The sequence below is a fragment of the Suncus etruscus genome, chromosome 6 (assembly GCF_024139225.1).
Source record: "Suncus etruscus isolate mSunEtr1 chromosome 6, mSunEtr1.pri.cur, whole genome shotgun sequence".
Classification (NCBI taxonomy): domain Eukaryota; kingdom Metazoa; phylum Chordata; class Mammalia; order Eulipotyphla; family Soricidae; genus Suncus; species Suncus etruscus.
Window position 1 is genome coordinate 61,349,056 of NC_064853.1, and position 16,854 is coordinate 61,365,909.

The following is a 16,854-nucleotide window of genomic DNA, read 5'->3' on the forward strand; positions in this document are numbered from 1 at the left end:
TTTCCACGATGGGTGTATTTGATATTTTCCAGAGGACTGCAGGGCAAGAATAAAGAAATTTGCTGGGCGTGCAGTCGGAACAAACTGAATGTTGTGGTCAAGTACCCAAAAAAAATCAACATAAATTCAACTCTCTCTCGAAAGCTTGATCTAGGGAGATATGAACTGGGACCCTACATTTTCGTAATCTAGTTGATGGATAACCTGGTAAAATGCATGGTATAGAATTAATCATTAGGTTCTAAAGCCAAAACACTGTAAATCGAAGCAAACGTCAATCTAGGAAATAATACACACACACACACACACACACACACACACACACACACACACACACGAAGAAACAGATTCAGGAATTCCAACCTGTAAACCTTCAATCCCTAAGAAGGAGCAAGCTCCTTGGAAGTCCGGAAATGCAAGCGAGCACTTTTCTGAAAATTGAAGTATTTATTTTGAAGGAAGAAACCATACCTGGAAGTGGGACCAGGAGGTCTAAACACCAATCCAGGTGTTACTCAAAGATGTTTCCAACCAATGAGTAACAAGGCTTAAATTGAGTGGCACGGGATCAGAATAATCCCACAAACCAATTAATTCCACATCATGGAAATTATGGGCCAATTTTAATTTCAATAGTCAAAGAAGGAACTAAAGAAAGAGACATTCTCCCATTTTGGGGGAATTGTCTGAACTGATGAATAAAGAATTAGGTTTTGTTAACCCCCTGACATCCCCTTTTTATTTTGGTTTTGAAAAAAACAAACAAACATAGTTGTGCTCAGGGATTGCTCCTGATTTTGTCATCAGGTATCAGTCTTGAGAGACCATGCCACTGCCAAACCCTGGTCAGCTCGTGCAAAGCAAATACTTTATCAGTGTACTATTTCTCCAGTCTCTTTATATACATTTTTGAAAGCACCTGGTTATATAGTGAAGGATAAAGCAGAATTGTACTTTTTAACAAAATTGTGCCTATATGGAATTTAAAAGTTGGGAATAATAATACATTTACAAAACTTTTGTGATGTACCATTTTACACATTGATAAAGAAGAAATAAAAATTACATAAGTAAACAGTATGTGCAAACCTCACTTAGTTCAAGTTTTTTGCATCTTAAAAGTCTTAGTGAATTTAGAATGAAAATCACAGATTTTAATGGAAAATTTGTATTTATCACAAAAACATGACAGAATTATAAAAATTGGCAACCTCTACAAAGGATGGAAAAATCAAGTAGTTGAGCTAGTCTGACCCTATGAGAAAACAAGATTAGATGACAATTTCCTAACCTCATATATAATTTAAAGTTAAAAACCAGTAGGCACATATTAAAATATTTCAAACTACTACCCAATTTATCATGGCTTGAATTATGTTTCTAAATTCATTATTTTTAATAATTAATGCTTACAAGCATACTATTTGAATTGTAAAATAAGTCTACAGTGAAAATCAAATCTTTTACCCTATTGCCAGTTCCTGCCTGTTTAGATTATCAGATCATTTGTGTCTTAGTGACAGTTCATCATATGTGCCATTACACTATTTCATTTCTGTCTTGGAAATGAATATTAATTCATAAAAGTAATGTTAGACAACTTTTGTTCACTTATTAAACTTATAAACAGTTTATATTGCCCATGTACATGTTCATGTATCCAGTTATGTCTATATAATTTGTACTTTTAATTTCAACTTTATTCATGAATAAACTAAATCCCAAGATAACAAATAAAACAAATATGCTTACTATCTCTATATAGCTGATATTGCAGGGTCTGTTACTAGAAAGAACACATGTAAAAATTTGCTACATGATATGCTTCTATATAAGAATATTTTATAGTTATAAGATGGATCATAGCTTTTAATATAGTTATTGATTTAAATATGAACTTTAATAAAAATATTTCAAAAATATCTCCCAAATGTGCTCTTATCACCCATTTAAGTGTCTCTGTGTCATGATATTTTCAAACAGAAATTTTTAAGTAAAGAGTAAAGTAGAAAGATCAACCCAATTTATCCTTTGCACATTATGTGCTTTATACAGGAGCACGTCTTTTACTGCCAGTGTTCTAAATTCGAATTATTTTAAAGTATGTCCATCAGTCTTGGCACTTATTTCACTATTTGAGATAGTGAAGTCGAACTGCTTAGGATTTTTAGTAGAAAATTTGAAGCTGAATTCAGACACACCAGATATTTTTCAGGTATGGTTAATAAAGCAGATATCTTTCTCCCTCTGACTTAATTTCATTCAGCATACTTGTATCCTGTTCATCCATGTACAGGCAAATTTCATGACTTAATTTTTCTTATGAAAGCTGAATAGTAGAAGCTACATAGTATTCCATTGTGTAGATATATCATTATTTCTTTAGCCACTCATCTTTTGTCAGGCACCTAAGTTGTTTTCAGATTATGGCTAATGTAAATAGCACTGCAATGGACATAGGCTTGTAGAAGGCATTACTTTTTTTGTATTGTGTTTTTGTGTTCATAGGGTATATGCCTAGCTATGGTATTGCTGAATCATATAGGAGCTAAATTTTTTTCAGTGTTTTTTGAGGAATATCCAGATTGTTTTCCAGAAAGGCTGGACTAGATGACATTCCCACCAGCAGTGAATCAGAGTTCATTTCTACCCACATTCCTGCCAGCACTAATTCTTCTTCTTCTTCTTCTTCTTCTTCTTCTTCTTCTTCTTCTTCTTCTTCTTCTTCTTCTTCTTCTTCTTCTTCTTCTTCTTCTTCTTCTTCTTCTTCTTCTTCTTCTTCTTCTTCTTCTTCTTCTTCTTCTTCTTCTTCTTCTTCTTCTTCTCCTCCTCCTCCTCCTCCTCCTCCTCCTCCTTCTTCTGATGTATGCCAGTCATAAGGCATGAAATGACATCTCATTGCTGTTTTGATTTGCATCTCCTTGATGATTAGTCATGTGGAGCATTTTTTTTTCATGTGCCTTCTGGCCATCTGTATTTCTTCTTTGAGAAAATGTCTGTTCATTTCTTCTTCCTATTTTTTCTTTTCCCATTCTGTGGATGTACTTTGAATCCTAGTAACTGCTTCCTTTGAAGTGCAGAAGCTTCTTAGTTTAATATAGTACTATTTGTTTATCTTTGCCCCTCCTTTCTTAGACAGTTGAGTTTCCTCTTTGAAGATGTCTTTAGCCTCAATCTTATAGAGTGTTTTGCCTATATTTTCTTTTATATATCTCAAGAGTTTCAGGTCTGATATCAAGGTCTTTAATATATATTTTAGTTGTCCTTTGTACATTGTGTTAAAGAAAAGTTTGAGTTTGCTTTTTTTGCGTGTGACTGACCAGTTGTCCCAACCCACTTGTTGAAAAGGTTTTCCTTGCTCCACTTTGTACATCTGCCCCTTTATAAAAAATTAATTGATTGTATGTCTGGTTGTTATTCTCTGAATACTCAAGTCTTTTCCATCAATCTAAGCATCTGTCATTATTCTAATACCATGCTATTTTAATGATTATTGTTTTGTAGTACAATCTAAAGTTGGGGAAAGTTCTGCCTCCCATCTTCTTTGTTCCTAAAGATTGCTTTAGTGATTTGTGCGCATTTATTGTTCCAAATGAACTTCAGGAACGTTTGATTCTCTTTTCTTTCTTTCTTTCTTTCTTTCTTTCTTTCTTTCTTTCTTTCTTTCTTTCTTTCTTTCTTTCTTTCTTTCTTTCTTTCTTTCTTTCTTTCTTTCTTTCTTTCTTTCTTTCTTTCTTTCTTTCTCTCTTTCTTTCTCTCTCCCTTTCTTTCTTTCTCTCTCCCTTCCTTCCTTCCTTCCTTCCTTCCTTCCTTCCTTCCTTCCTTCCTTCCTTCCTTCCTTCCTTCCTTCTTTCTTTCCTTCTTTCCTTCTTTCTTTCTTTCTTTCTTTCTTTCTTTCTTTCTTTCTTTCTTTCTTTCTTTCTTTCTTTCTTTCTTTCTTTCTTTCTTTCTTTCTTTCTTTCTTTCTTTCTTTCTTTCTTTCTTTCTTTCTTTCTTTCTTTCTTTCTTTCTTTCTTTCTTTCTTTCTTTCTTTCTTTCTTTCTTTCTTTCTTTCTTTCTTTCTTTCTTTCTTTCTTTCTTTCTTTCTTTCTTTCTTTCTTCCTTCCTTCTTTTTTGGGTCACACACCCGGCAGCACTCAGGGGTTACTCCTGGCTCTATGCTCAGAAGTCACTCCTGGTAGGCTCGGAGGACCATATGGGATGCCGGGATTTGAAGCGCCGTCCTTCTGCATGCAAGGCAAACGCCTTACCTCCATGCTATCTCTCTGGCCCTGAATATTGCCTTTTTAATTATGTTAATTCTCCTGATGCATGATCAGGATATGTCTCCATTTTCTTGTGTCATATTTATTTTTTGAAACAATTTTTCCAATTTTCTTTGTATAGATCTTTCACTACTTTAGTTAAATTGACTTGACAGTATTTGAGTTTTTGTGGCAATATTGTGAATATTATTGCTTTTTAATGTCTATATCTTCTCTATTATTATTTGTTAGAAGAAGGCTATTGATTCTTTTGTACTAATTTTGTAGTCTGCCAACTTTTCTATTATTTCTAGAAGCTTTTTGGTAGAGATTTTACATTTTTTCTAAAAATATATATATTATTATATCATCTACAAACAGTGAGATTTTGACTTCTATTCCTATCTGGATGCCCTTGATATCTTTTCTTGCTTAATTACTATGCCAAATATTTTTAGTACTATGTTGAATAGGAGTAGCAAGAGGGGGAAAACTTGTCTTGTGCCAGAATTTAGGAAATCTTTCAATTTTTCCTCATTGAACATAATATTTTCCATGCACTTGTGGTTAATCGCCTTGACTATATTGAGGATGGTTCCTTTCATTCTCATCCTTTTATATTCCATACTTTCATATTATGGAGTTGGTGTCTTACATTTCAAGGACCATTTCTGCCCATTTCATACTTTTCTTGCAGCTTCAGAAACTCTTTCGATTTTTGTAGAACTGAAGGCAGTATGAGCTTGTTTCTTGATTAGAATTTGGCTTAAGAAAATAAGAACATTTTTTGACTGATCTGAGTTTTTATCTATAATACTTAAACTTTTACTATAACAGCAATCAAGCATTTTCCCTTTCTAATAATTTGTGTAGATCCTTTGAATTCCATGAATGAAATAAAAAAATAATTCTTTGCTTGAACTTTTAGAGGTTATTATAGGTTCATAGTTGGTCTGATTTCAATATTGTTATATGCTCTAAAATTAGAAAGCCCAAGTTAAGATAGAGAAATATAAACAGCCTATTGTTACTGCACTTTGCAACAACTGTAATATTTACTTGTTTTATTTATCTTCATGTATGGACATGCTTTGCTGTGTCCCCAATTACCATAATGGCATTAATGGTTAATGATCATGATGAGCCACAAATGACAAAATAATAATGTCTGAGAGACATTTACAAATGTCTGAAGAATTTACAAAGGATATTTGAAATGAATACAGACTGTTTGAAAATATGAGATCAATCAATTCTACTCAGCATTGCTATAAGGCATCAATTTACGGAAAAATGCAGTATTTGCAAAGTGCAATATTACAAGATATGTATTTATGAGACAGTTGTATTTCACACATAATATATATGTTTTAAATATTTAAAATATGTAGATATTAAATATTTAATATTAAACACTTGAATATTAAATATTTAAGTATGTTTTAAATATTTAAAATATTAAACATTTTGATATTTATTTCTGTTGTAACATTGGTAAACATAAATGCTTAAACATCTTAGGAGTACACAATTACCATAATATACCTACTGCAGTGACAACTTCCCACCATCACAGCAGTACAATAAGCCCATCCTGCAACCTCTCCTTACCTCTTTGTTAACTTCATTCTGCATTCAATCTGAGGATTTGTTTCTTTTGGAATTTTCTATTCTCTTAATTTATTCCTTTATAATTTATTCTTTTATATTCTTTATAATTTATTCTTTTATAATTTATTCCTTTATAAATACTTATAAAATATTTGTTTTTATATTTTTCTTTTTTTTTTCTTATTTCACTTCTCATTCTCCCTCTAGTTCCATCCATGTTATTAAAAAAGAATAGTTTCATGCTTCTTATTGCTGAGATGTATTCCCTTTTGGTATTTTACATGAAATCAACTTTAATCTCTCACCTGTCTTTGGGAAGTTGAATTATTCCTGATCACAGCTAATGCAAATAGAAGTGCAGTATGAACATAGGTATAACATGCTGGGGAGAGATGGGTGACCATTGGTTAAATTACTAGCAATGGAATTATTGGATTACTTAGTAGGATGAACCAGTTTACATTACCACCTTTAGTGATTAGATTTATTTTTCCTCCATCCTCTCACTAGCACTTGTTTCAGGTATTTGAAATAGTGTACTCTCAGTAGTGTAAGGTGATATATGATCATTGCTCAGATTTGTTGTTATTGTTTTTGTTGTTTTGGGGAGCTCACACTCAGTGGTGCTCAGGGCTCACTCATGCCTCTGTATTCAGAAATTACTCATAGTGGAGTATGGGAAAACATATGGAATATTGGATATCAAACCCCACTTGACCACATGCAAGGCAAGCCCCTACTCACTATGCAATCACTTGAATATTGCAACTTCCCTATTTCTGCAGAACCATTTGTTGAAACAATATTTTTCTTCCATTTAAAATTCTTCATTTTTTAAAAAATAAATTAATTGTTTGAATGTTTATTTCTATATTTTCAATTCTATTTATTTTTTATGAATGTCTTTTTTAGTACAACTCAATAATGTTTGGGTTTCTAGATCTTTAAAGTATTAAGTAGAGAAATGCAATATTTCCTATCATTTTCCCTAAATATTGCTTTGGCTTCTTGGAAAGAGATAGAATTGAATAATTTTAAATTTATTCCAATGAATAGTTTCATTGAAATTTTGATAAATTGTACTGAATCTGTATAGTGCTTTAGATAATATAACATTTCTTCAATTCTTGTACTTAAAATATATTTGCATTTCTTTGTGTCTTCTTCCATTTCTTTTACTTGTAACTTTTTATTGTATTTTCAAAAGTTATATTTGTAAGTTTTTCACCCTCTTTTAAAATGCTGTTTCCCTGTTATTTTATTCTTTGTGGTTGCAATTACATAATAATTATAACATTATTTTCATGACTTTTTATCCTTTAGTTTGCTAATTGCATACAGAAATAAAAATACTTTATATATGTATTTTGTAGCCTGTCATCTTACTGTGTTGCTTTATTATTTTATTATATATTTGAATGTGTATTACCATGCCAGTAAAAATAGACATAAATGAGCTTTATTTCCAAAATAGTCCATTTAATTTCTGTTTTTAGCATAATATTGTGGCTAGTACTTCCAATACTATATTAAATAAAAGTTTTGAGAGGTACTATTCATGTCTTAAAAGTAACATTAGAGAGAAAACTTACAGATTTTTACCACTGAATCTTTTCATCTATGTTAGTTGTGTGTTTGTTGTTTATGGCCTTTATTATGTTGAGATATATTCTTTCTTTTCCCATTTTGTCAACAATTTTGTACAAAATGCATATTGAATTTTCCAAAAGCCTCTTCTGTAACTATTTATTGATCATTATGATGTTCTTCATGTTGGTGGTATTTCAATTGCTTTGTGTATATTGGCACATACTTGCATCCCTAGAATAAAGTTAAATATGTAATGAATACAACATCTTATTATAAATGTTGAAATAGATTTGCCTGTTGAAGATCTTTACCTCTCTATGATTTTAGACATCATGACTGAATTCTAGTTATCTTTTTCTGTGATGTTGTAAGGCTGAAGAGATAGTATTAGAGGTAAAACACTTGCTTTGCATATGATGAATCCTGATTCAATCCCCAGTACTTACTTTTGGTTCCCTGAAAAGTGAGAGGTATCACTTCTGAGGACAAAGCTAAGAATAACCCTCAAGTAACTTCAGAGGAGGGAGACACAATGAAAAAAAAAAAAAAGCAATGTCTCTAAGGCTGCTCTTTGTATCAGTGTAATAAAAAAAACAAAAACAAAAACTTCCCATTTCTTTAAGTTTTGGAAAAAACTTGAGAAATATTGGTATTAGGCAATCTTTGAAGATTTTATAGTACTCTCAGTGGTAAAACATCTGAAACTGGGCATGTTTGGGAGATTATTGTTAATCTCTGAATTAGATTTTTAAGCTTTTAAGCATTCCTAAGTAGTCAGACTTCAATAAATGAAGCAGCTGAAAAATTAGAGAACCTTTATTTTGACATATTACAATATATGGTTCTTCATAATTGTATACATCTCTCCCATAAACATTAGTTTATAGCCTTTAAGCAAAGTGTTGTTGGGATAGAAATATAGGATTACAAATAAACTGATAAATAATTCTAACGACCAAATTTAAATAGTGATTTTTAATGTTATATCTGAAGTAAATCAATACTGGTCCAAAATCTAAGCATGAAATTAAAAAATAATCATATTAGACTGTACAGGTTTGCTCACTGAAGATTAACTATTTTTCCAGTCTAAAAAGTGATTTAAATTTAATTTTTTTTAAAGATATGGGACTTCAACGGATGTTGCCACTGCACATTAAATGTTGGGCAAGAGGGAGCTGTGGATATTTCACAGATCCTAGTTCTAAAGAAGACAATATTGGTTACAGGTTGGGAAAGGTATGCTTCTTGGAAATAAAAACCATAAAAAGGTAAACGAATTTTATATTTGTATTAAAATATATATAGGAAACAAACAAAGACAACTTAAAGTTAACTTTCTAGTGACCTAGGTAAGTGAAAACTCTAGGTGAGATTGACAAAGTGTTTAATTAACAAAACGTAATATTTTTGCAACTTGGTATTGACTTGAAAAGTGTTATGGCGATTTCTTTTGTTTTTGGGAATCATTTTTCAGACATTTATAGAACATTGTCCTTCTTCTTTTGGGGGGGCGGTTTGGGTCACACCCTGTGACACTCAGGGCTAACTTATGGCTATGAGCTCAGAAATCGCTCCTGGCTTGGGGGATCATATGAGTTGCAGGGAGATCAAAACACTGTCTATCTTAGGTAGCGCCACTGGTCTGGCCCCGAATATATCCTTCTAATAAGCATATGAAACCACTTTCTTACTGCTAAATAAAAATGTTTAAAATAGTCATAAGCAATAACTAATGATTATCAGCTACATCTGGCAGTGCTTAGGACTTTCTCCAGGGATTTCTCCTGGCTGGCTTGGGGGAATCTCCTGGGGTGTTGTGGTTTAAAGTTGGGTCTACTATCTATCTCTTCAGCTCCAATACTCAATCACTTTAAATTTTATTTTAAATTGTAGTAAGAAAAAAAAAATAACTCACTGAGTTTTAGTGCTTTTTTTTTTTTATTAGAGAATGGTTTTTTATGGCCCACTTACTATTCTTATAAAGCAATTGATACATTTTTTAAATAAGGAAATTACTTTTATTTTTTTCCCTACAGAAACAAGGATCACAGATGGGGAACTTTTATGTGGTATTATGAAAGTACTCGAAAATTGATATGTGATTATTTTTGAAAATAATATGTTCATATATTTATCATTCACTAAAATGTGCTCTAATGTAATTTCCCAAAGTTTTTCCACTATAGATTTGAAGCTATAACTTAATCATACTTTAAACCTAAATAATTAGCTATACATGTGGATATATATGAGGATTTTAACCATTCATCTGAAGGTTCTTATTTTTTATTTAAAAAAAAAAGGGTAGGGGTTTCTTTCAGTAGTGGTGGAGAACATTGGCTCTATACCTTATAAACTCAGGGGCCAAGTGCTGTTGTGAATTGAACTCTGACTTAAAACTATCTCCTCAGCCCCAAAGAATTTTCTTTTAATAAGCTGTGAATATATAGACCATAAACCACTTTCACATGAAGCTTAGTTTTCATAATTTTACCTAAGGAAAGATAGTTCAGATTGTTCTTTTAATATTAGCACAGTCATTACCACTGTTAGAAGATATAGACTTCTTAGTATCATTGGGATGTCAGTTAATGACTCCAATAGACTACAGCTTAAAGGACTCTTTTATTAGACTATAACAGTTAATAAATTCAATTTCTTCATATCCTTGCATGCTATGCTTATTTTATATAGTGAACCAAATTTAAATTATGAGAATGACAAATACAATAAATCCTATTAGTCAAAACTTCAAACACACATTTTCTCTGATTATTTTTAGATAAAATATATTTAGAAATTAGAGTAAAACATAATGTTTTGACCGGAAGCTTATAGATTTATAGGTTTTAGAATTATAGAGTTATCTAAAAGTGGTTCATTGGAATATTTGATGTTGTGATGTATATTTGTGGTTGGCCACTTTCTGTGATCTCGGAAAAGAATATTTGAAGTCAGAAATATGGTGAGAAAAACATGCCCTTCTAACTTTTATGCTTTCTATATGTTTGTCAGAAAAATTAAATAAGCAAATTGGAATAGAAAGTTGAGTTAATACATTCTCAATTATATTTTTCACATTTATATTTCTAAAATTTGAAAGAAGTTCATATATTTGGAATGGGTTTTCAGGATCTTTGCAGACTTGTTTCTATCAAGAGATAGTTAACAGAAGAGGTAAGAGAACAGAACCACTATTTGGTCACAGTTAGCAATGGTGGATCTATTAAACCAACTTTTTAAACATTAAGTTTTGTCATTAGAGGATAAATAATTGGAAGTTTGACAGCTTATTAAACTTTTATTAAAACCCAGGGAAGGCCACTTATTCTGTAGCTTTAATTTCAGATTCTCCCATTAAAATATTAGACTGATAATTTTACTCAGGAGGGAATAAATATTACATTTTACACTCATACTTAGAAGTCTCATAAAAGAGCTCTGACTATGACACAATATTTATTTTGTTTTTAGCATTAGATAATTTACATATATTATTTAATTTAAACTTTAGGTTTGTATGGAAGTTAAGCAATATTTTATAGAAATTTCATATTTATATTTTCAGCTCTTTATATTTCTAAGTTCCCATACTTCTTTACTTCTGGTGGATAATTAATTACCTCAAATGTTATATTCTAAATTAGATTTGTTATTTATTTTCTTCCCCCTAGCCTGGTCTTCTTTTGAACACAGATTTATAGTTAGTTAATGGTCTGGATATATGCCTGTTATGTCTTATAAATTTTCTAAGTATTTCCCAAATATATTCTCATTACTATTTTAACATAATTTAGAGTATCATTTCTACTAGAAAGAATATCACAGCATTCAAATTTGTTCTTTTCTCTAGTAATGCTTTACTTTTATTCCTTAAATTTATTCTTCTCATTTTAGCTATGTTTTTTTTCTACAGTACCATACAGTTTTTCCTACAGTGCCATACAGTCTAATGTATGTCACTTTTTTAAAAACATATTTCAGAGTTCCTACAAATACATCTAAATTTCCTTTAGTTTGAATCTTTTAGTTTCAATCCCACCCGTTCTAGTCTATGTTCTGCACTCAAACAGCAATCTGCCATCAGGATGTTCCATGCAATTTACACTGCTTCATGCTGCCATCTTTTATAATCTCCCCTTCTTGTGTGATAATATGCCTTTAAACATTTTTCATGTGGTAAAAATTTATTTTTATTTTGAGCCAATTCATATATTTTCAACAAGGGAATTCACTACTTCCAGGATTGAAATATGCCCCTCTTAACACCTTTGTGATCTTTATCATTTTGGTCGTTTAATATACAAATATATACTGAATAAATATATATTATTAAATATATAATGAGTACATTCTTTTTATTTACTTATTTATTTATTTATTTATTTATTTATTTTTGTTTTGGGGGCCACACCCCGTAATGCTCAGGGGTTACTCCTGGCTTTGCATTCAAAAATCGTTCCTGGCTTGGGGGACTATATGGGACGCCAGGGATCGAACCCAGGTCTGTCCTGGGTCAGCCGACTGCTAGGCAAATGCCCTACCACTGTGCTATCGCTCCAGCCCCAGCATATTCTTTTTTAATTAATTAATTTATTTATTATTTGCCCTTTTGGGCCACACCCTATGACGCTCAGGGGTTACTCCTGGCTTTGCACTCAGAAATTGCTCCTGTCTCTAAGGACCACGTGGGACACCGGGGATCAAACCAAGGTCCGTCCTGGTTCGGCCACGTACAAGGCAAACTCCCTACCACTGTGCTATCGTGCACGTTATTTTTATATTCTCAGTCATCTTTGTTGAATCACTTACTGTTTGTTAGCTGGGGATTTGAAAATCATTATTTTACTTACCCATGATGACAACTTCCAAGCATAATCCAACTGAATAGCTATTTAAATCTATTCTTTCTCCAAGATAAACTAGAAAGCCTTTAAAACAAAATCCTCTTTTCTTTTAAAATTCTTTTTAATTTATGGGCCCAGAATGGTGGCGCAAGGAGTATGGTGTCTGCCTTGCCTGCGCTAGCCTAGGACAGACTGTGGTTCGATCCTCTGGTGTCCGGTGTCCCATGTAATCCCTCAGGCCAGGAGCAATTTCTGAGCGCACAGCCAGGAGTAACCTCTGAGCATCACAGGGTGTGACCCAAAAACAAAACAAAACAAAATTCTTTTTAATTTAGTCAGAGAACTGTGGTTTACAGTTTTTGATAGTTGAATTTTAGGCTTGTAAATATTTCAACACCTATCACACCATCAGTGTGAACTCCTTTATCACCAGTGTTCCCATACTTTATTATCTCCCTCTCACATTCCTTCTTGACACTTTGACAGGCACATGACCAAGTTTTCTGGTTGCAGCTTAGATCTTGTATTTTCGGTGTTATTAGGTCATCACCAAATCATGAAAGCTTTGAGCCCTGTCCTCCCATTACATCCCTATCACATTTACCTTTGTGCCTTGATTTCTTTCCTTCTCTCTTCTTCCTCTTAAGCTCTGGGGTCAAGGGTGAATAAGGCATTCTTTACCACACTATATTTCTTTTTCCACTTATTTATAAACCGCAGATAAGCAAGACCATCCTGTGTTTGTCTTTTTCTGGTTTATCTTACCCAACTTATCTTCTGGTTCCAATTAAGTTATAACAAATTGCATGATTTCATTGTATTCCATTGCATAGTAGTCCATAGAACTACAAACCTTTTCTGGAGGAAGTAAATTCTGAACTTGTTGGATTAAAAATAAAAACTAACAGGAAATTGAACTAGAATTCTCTTCTAAAGTCTATGCTCTCTTTCCATGATTCCTAAATATATATGTATATATATTATATATATATAAATATAGTGATTATATCATGAGAGAGAACATTTTGGTTTTTTTTTTTCATGGGCCTTATCTAGCAAAGCTCAGGGGTTATTTCTGTCTCTGCTCAGGAAGCATTTTTGGTGGACTTTGAGAACCTTATGGAATAATGCCAAGGATTGAACTCAGAACAATCATGTGCAAGGAAAAACACCCTATTCACTGTACTATTGCTCAGACTCTACCAATTATATTCTACACAAATATTTCATTGACTAGGTATTGGTACCAGTGGTCCTCAAACTATAGCCCGAGGGCCACATATTGTATTTGTATCTGTTTTGTTTCTTCATTGCAAAATAAGATATATGCAGTGTGCATAAAAATTCGTTCATAAGTTTTGTTTTTACTATAGTCAGACCCTCCAATGGTCTGAGGGACAGTGAACTGGCCCCCCTGTTTAAAAAGTTTGAGGACCTATTACCTATTACCATGTCATAAAAGAACATTTTTATTTATTTTGAAGAATAACACATTATTTTTAATCAACATAAGGATATGACAGTTTTGACTTTCTATAATTTTTTACTCTCCTTTCTTTCTGCAAATATTTTTGAAATACTTTAGGTAGAAAGTACTGTAATGCTAGAAACTATGATAGAGTTAGCATGGAAAGAAAAATTGGATTCTTGTTCTCAGAGGCATCACATTTTAACTGGGACGTTAATGCAGATAAAGAAGGTAGGTAAATTGCACTGTGAAATTATCTGAAGTAAAATATCTAAATTAGATTCTGCATTTTGGTTATAAAAAATATGATACAGAGATAATATTATGTCATAAAAAGGTCCAAATTAGGAAAATTCAAAGTTAAATGGCTAGTTTTAATTTTTTTATTTTAGTTTTAATTTTATACCAGAGAGTTAAATATATCAAATGATTAGAAATAAAACCTGTGTTGGAGGTAATGAAAACAAATATTCATCGTTAGTGTGAACATCTTCTTGTTTAGCCTCTGTAGAAAGTATTTTGGAGGTATTTTTAAAATTTAAGAATAAAAGTTTATATGACCCCCAAATGCTACCTTGTGACATCTATCAAAATATAAATTTTTCTATCACAAAAATATAAATTTGAAAACCAATCAAAACCATGAATATTGCAGCACTTACTGCAACAACAAAGTCATGGAAACAGACCATATATGCAACAACAGAGAAATGAATAAAGAAGGTGGACACACATGCACCACACACACACACACACACACACACACACACACACACACACGGACACACATGGACACACACGGACACGGACACGGGCACGGGCATGGGCACGGGCACCGACTACTTTATCACTGAAGAAAAACGTAAAAGCATTCTGTTTTCTACAGAGAAACTAGAGAGGATCATATTTACTTTTTACTGTGGAGAGCTGTTGCTTCTACAACTGATTGGTTTATGCAAGTGACCTTTCAGTAGTTCTTTTTGAGTTGCTTTGTTTATCTTGAATGTCACCAGTATTTTTTTTTTATTATTTGGTTTGAGAACATTTTTCTCCCGCCTTCCCTTCTAAATGAGACGTTTTCTAGGTAGTGGACTCTAGGTTGAAGGCTTCTTTGATTCAGTAACCTGAATATGTCTTTCCACTCTTTTCTTGCTTGGACCATTTCATAAGGGCAATCTGTTGTCATTTTTATGTTCTTTCTTTTACATTAAGAATTCTCTTCTCCTTTATGTCTTAAGAAGTCTGTCTCTCTGGTACTTGCCATTTTGATTCCTACATGTCTTAGTGTTATTCTGTTTATGTCTATTTTGTTTGTATTGTTTTGGCTTATTTATTTATTTATTTATCTATTTATTTATTTATTTATCTATCTATTTATTTATTTATTTTGGTTTTTGGGTCACACCCGGCAGCGCTCAGGGGTTACTCCTGGCTCTAAGCTCAGAAATCGCTCCTGGCAGGCTCAGGGGACCATATGGGATGCCGGGATTCGAACTGCCGTCCTTTTGCGTGCAAGGCAAATGCCTTTACCTCCATGCTATCTCTCCAGCCCCTTTAGTATGTACAGCTGCCTCCTTGCAGAGAGTGGGGTAGTTCTCTGCCATTTCTCTTCCTCTACTTGTTTTTTACCTTTTACCTTACCTTCTGCTATTCTTATAATTCAAAGATTATTATTCTCATATTTTCTCATTAAGTAATTTACATTCTCTTTCATATTTTTGTCTCTATTTTTTAACTTATTTATCAATGCAAGCTTGTAATTTTACTGTTTTAGCTTCTATTTATAGGGATTCTGTCTCTTTTTCTTTCTTTCTTTTTTTTTTTTTTTGGTTGTTTTTTGTTTTGGGGCTACACCAGCTCAGAGGTTACTCCTGGATATGTGCTCAGAAATCGCTACTGGAGGATCTTATGGGATACCGGGGGGGATCGAACCAGGTCCGTCCTGGGTCAAATATGCAAGGCAAAAGCCCTACTGCTGTGCTACTGCTCCGGCCCCAAGATTCTCTCATCTTCTGAAAAACTTGTTAAGTTATTTGAATTTTTTTCTATTGATTACTTTATTTCTCTTGCTAGTGCTTCTATAATTTCTGTTGCCAGTGTTGATTTTTGTTCCTCATAAACATGTCTTCAGGGTTTTTATGGGCTTATAGATTTGTCTGGGTTTCTCTCCCTATCTGTGACAATAGTTGAACTTCTTAATTTTCCCATTTTTTTGTGTGTGTGTGTTGTGGAGGTTGTTGGTGGAATTTTAGAATCCCCTTTATCATTTACATTGTTTCTACCAATTAGCAAATAATAATAGTTCTACCTTGCAGGTCATTTTCCTTACCATGAAAAGTTGTTTGAGTATACTGAGAAAATTGTTCACTAGTTACTACATTGAGTTACAGAGTTTTGAAGCAGTATACAGTCTGAGAAATGAGTGCTAAGTCCCACTTACCTGCAAAAAGGGAGCAGCAAATATATTTAGGAATATATTTATTTGGAAGTGCTAGTGGTTTTGGGTTTAGAGGTTAGATGAAAATCAGGTATGGAAACTTTCTGGGCAGGGGGCTTTGGGACCAGAAGTGCAGTTAAAGTGTTTGGGGTCCCAAATTGGTGAGCTGAAGTGGTAGTTTTAGCTCCAGGACTGTGTCTATATTAATATTTAAAATTTTACATAATTTTTTTATTTAAGCACCATGGTTTCAAAACAATTTGTTGTTGGGTTAAGTCACAGAACATAACCACCCTTCACCAGTGCAAGTTTCCCACCACCAATAATCCCCATTTCCCTCCTTCCCCATCACTTGCCTATCTTAAGGACAGGCATTCTATTTCTCTCACAGTCATTGTCATGGTAGCTGTAAGTTGTTACTCTAAATATGCTCGCCTCTTTTTATGGTAAGCTTGATATCACTGGCTGGTCTTCTATTTATTGTCTCTGGGTATAATAACAATAATGTCTTTTATTTTTCTTATATACCACAGATGAGTGAGACCATTCTGTCTATCTACTTTTGATTCATTTCATTAGCATAATAGTCTCCATGTCCATTCATGTATAGGTAATTTTTATGAATTCATTTTTCCTAAAAGCTGCATAGAATTT

General features: G+C 32.7%; 1 protein-coding gene across 1 annotated transcript in view; it reads left to right on the top strand.

Annotated features, from left to right (window-relative positions):
- WDR49 (WD repeat domain 49) overlaps nucleotides 1-16,854 on the top strand; it is a 178,993-nt gene that overhangs the window by 107,234 nt on the left and 54,905 nt on the right. The window contains exon 10 of the mRNA XM_049775575.1: nucleotides 8,569-8,684. Within this exon, the coding sequence (XP_049631532.1) occupies nucleotides 8,569-8,684 (116 nt within the window). The remainder of the gene's footprint in view (nucleotides 1-8,568; nucleotides 8,685-16,854) is intronic.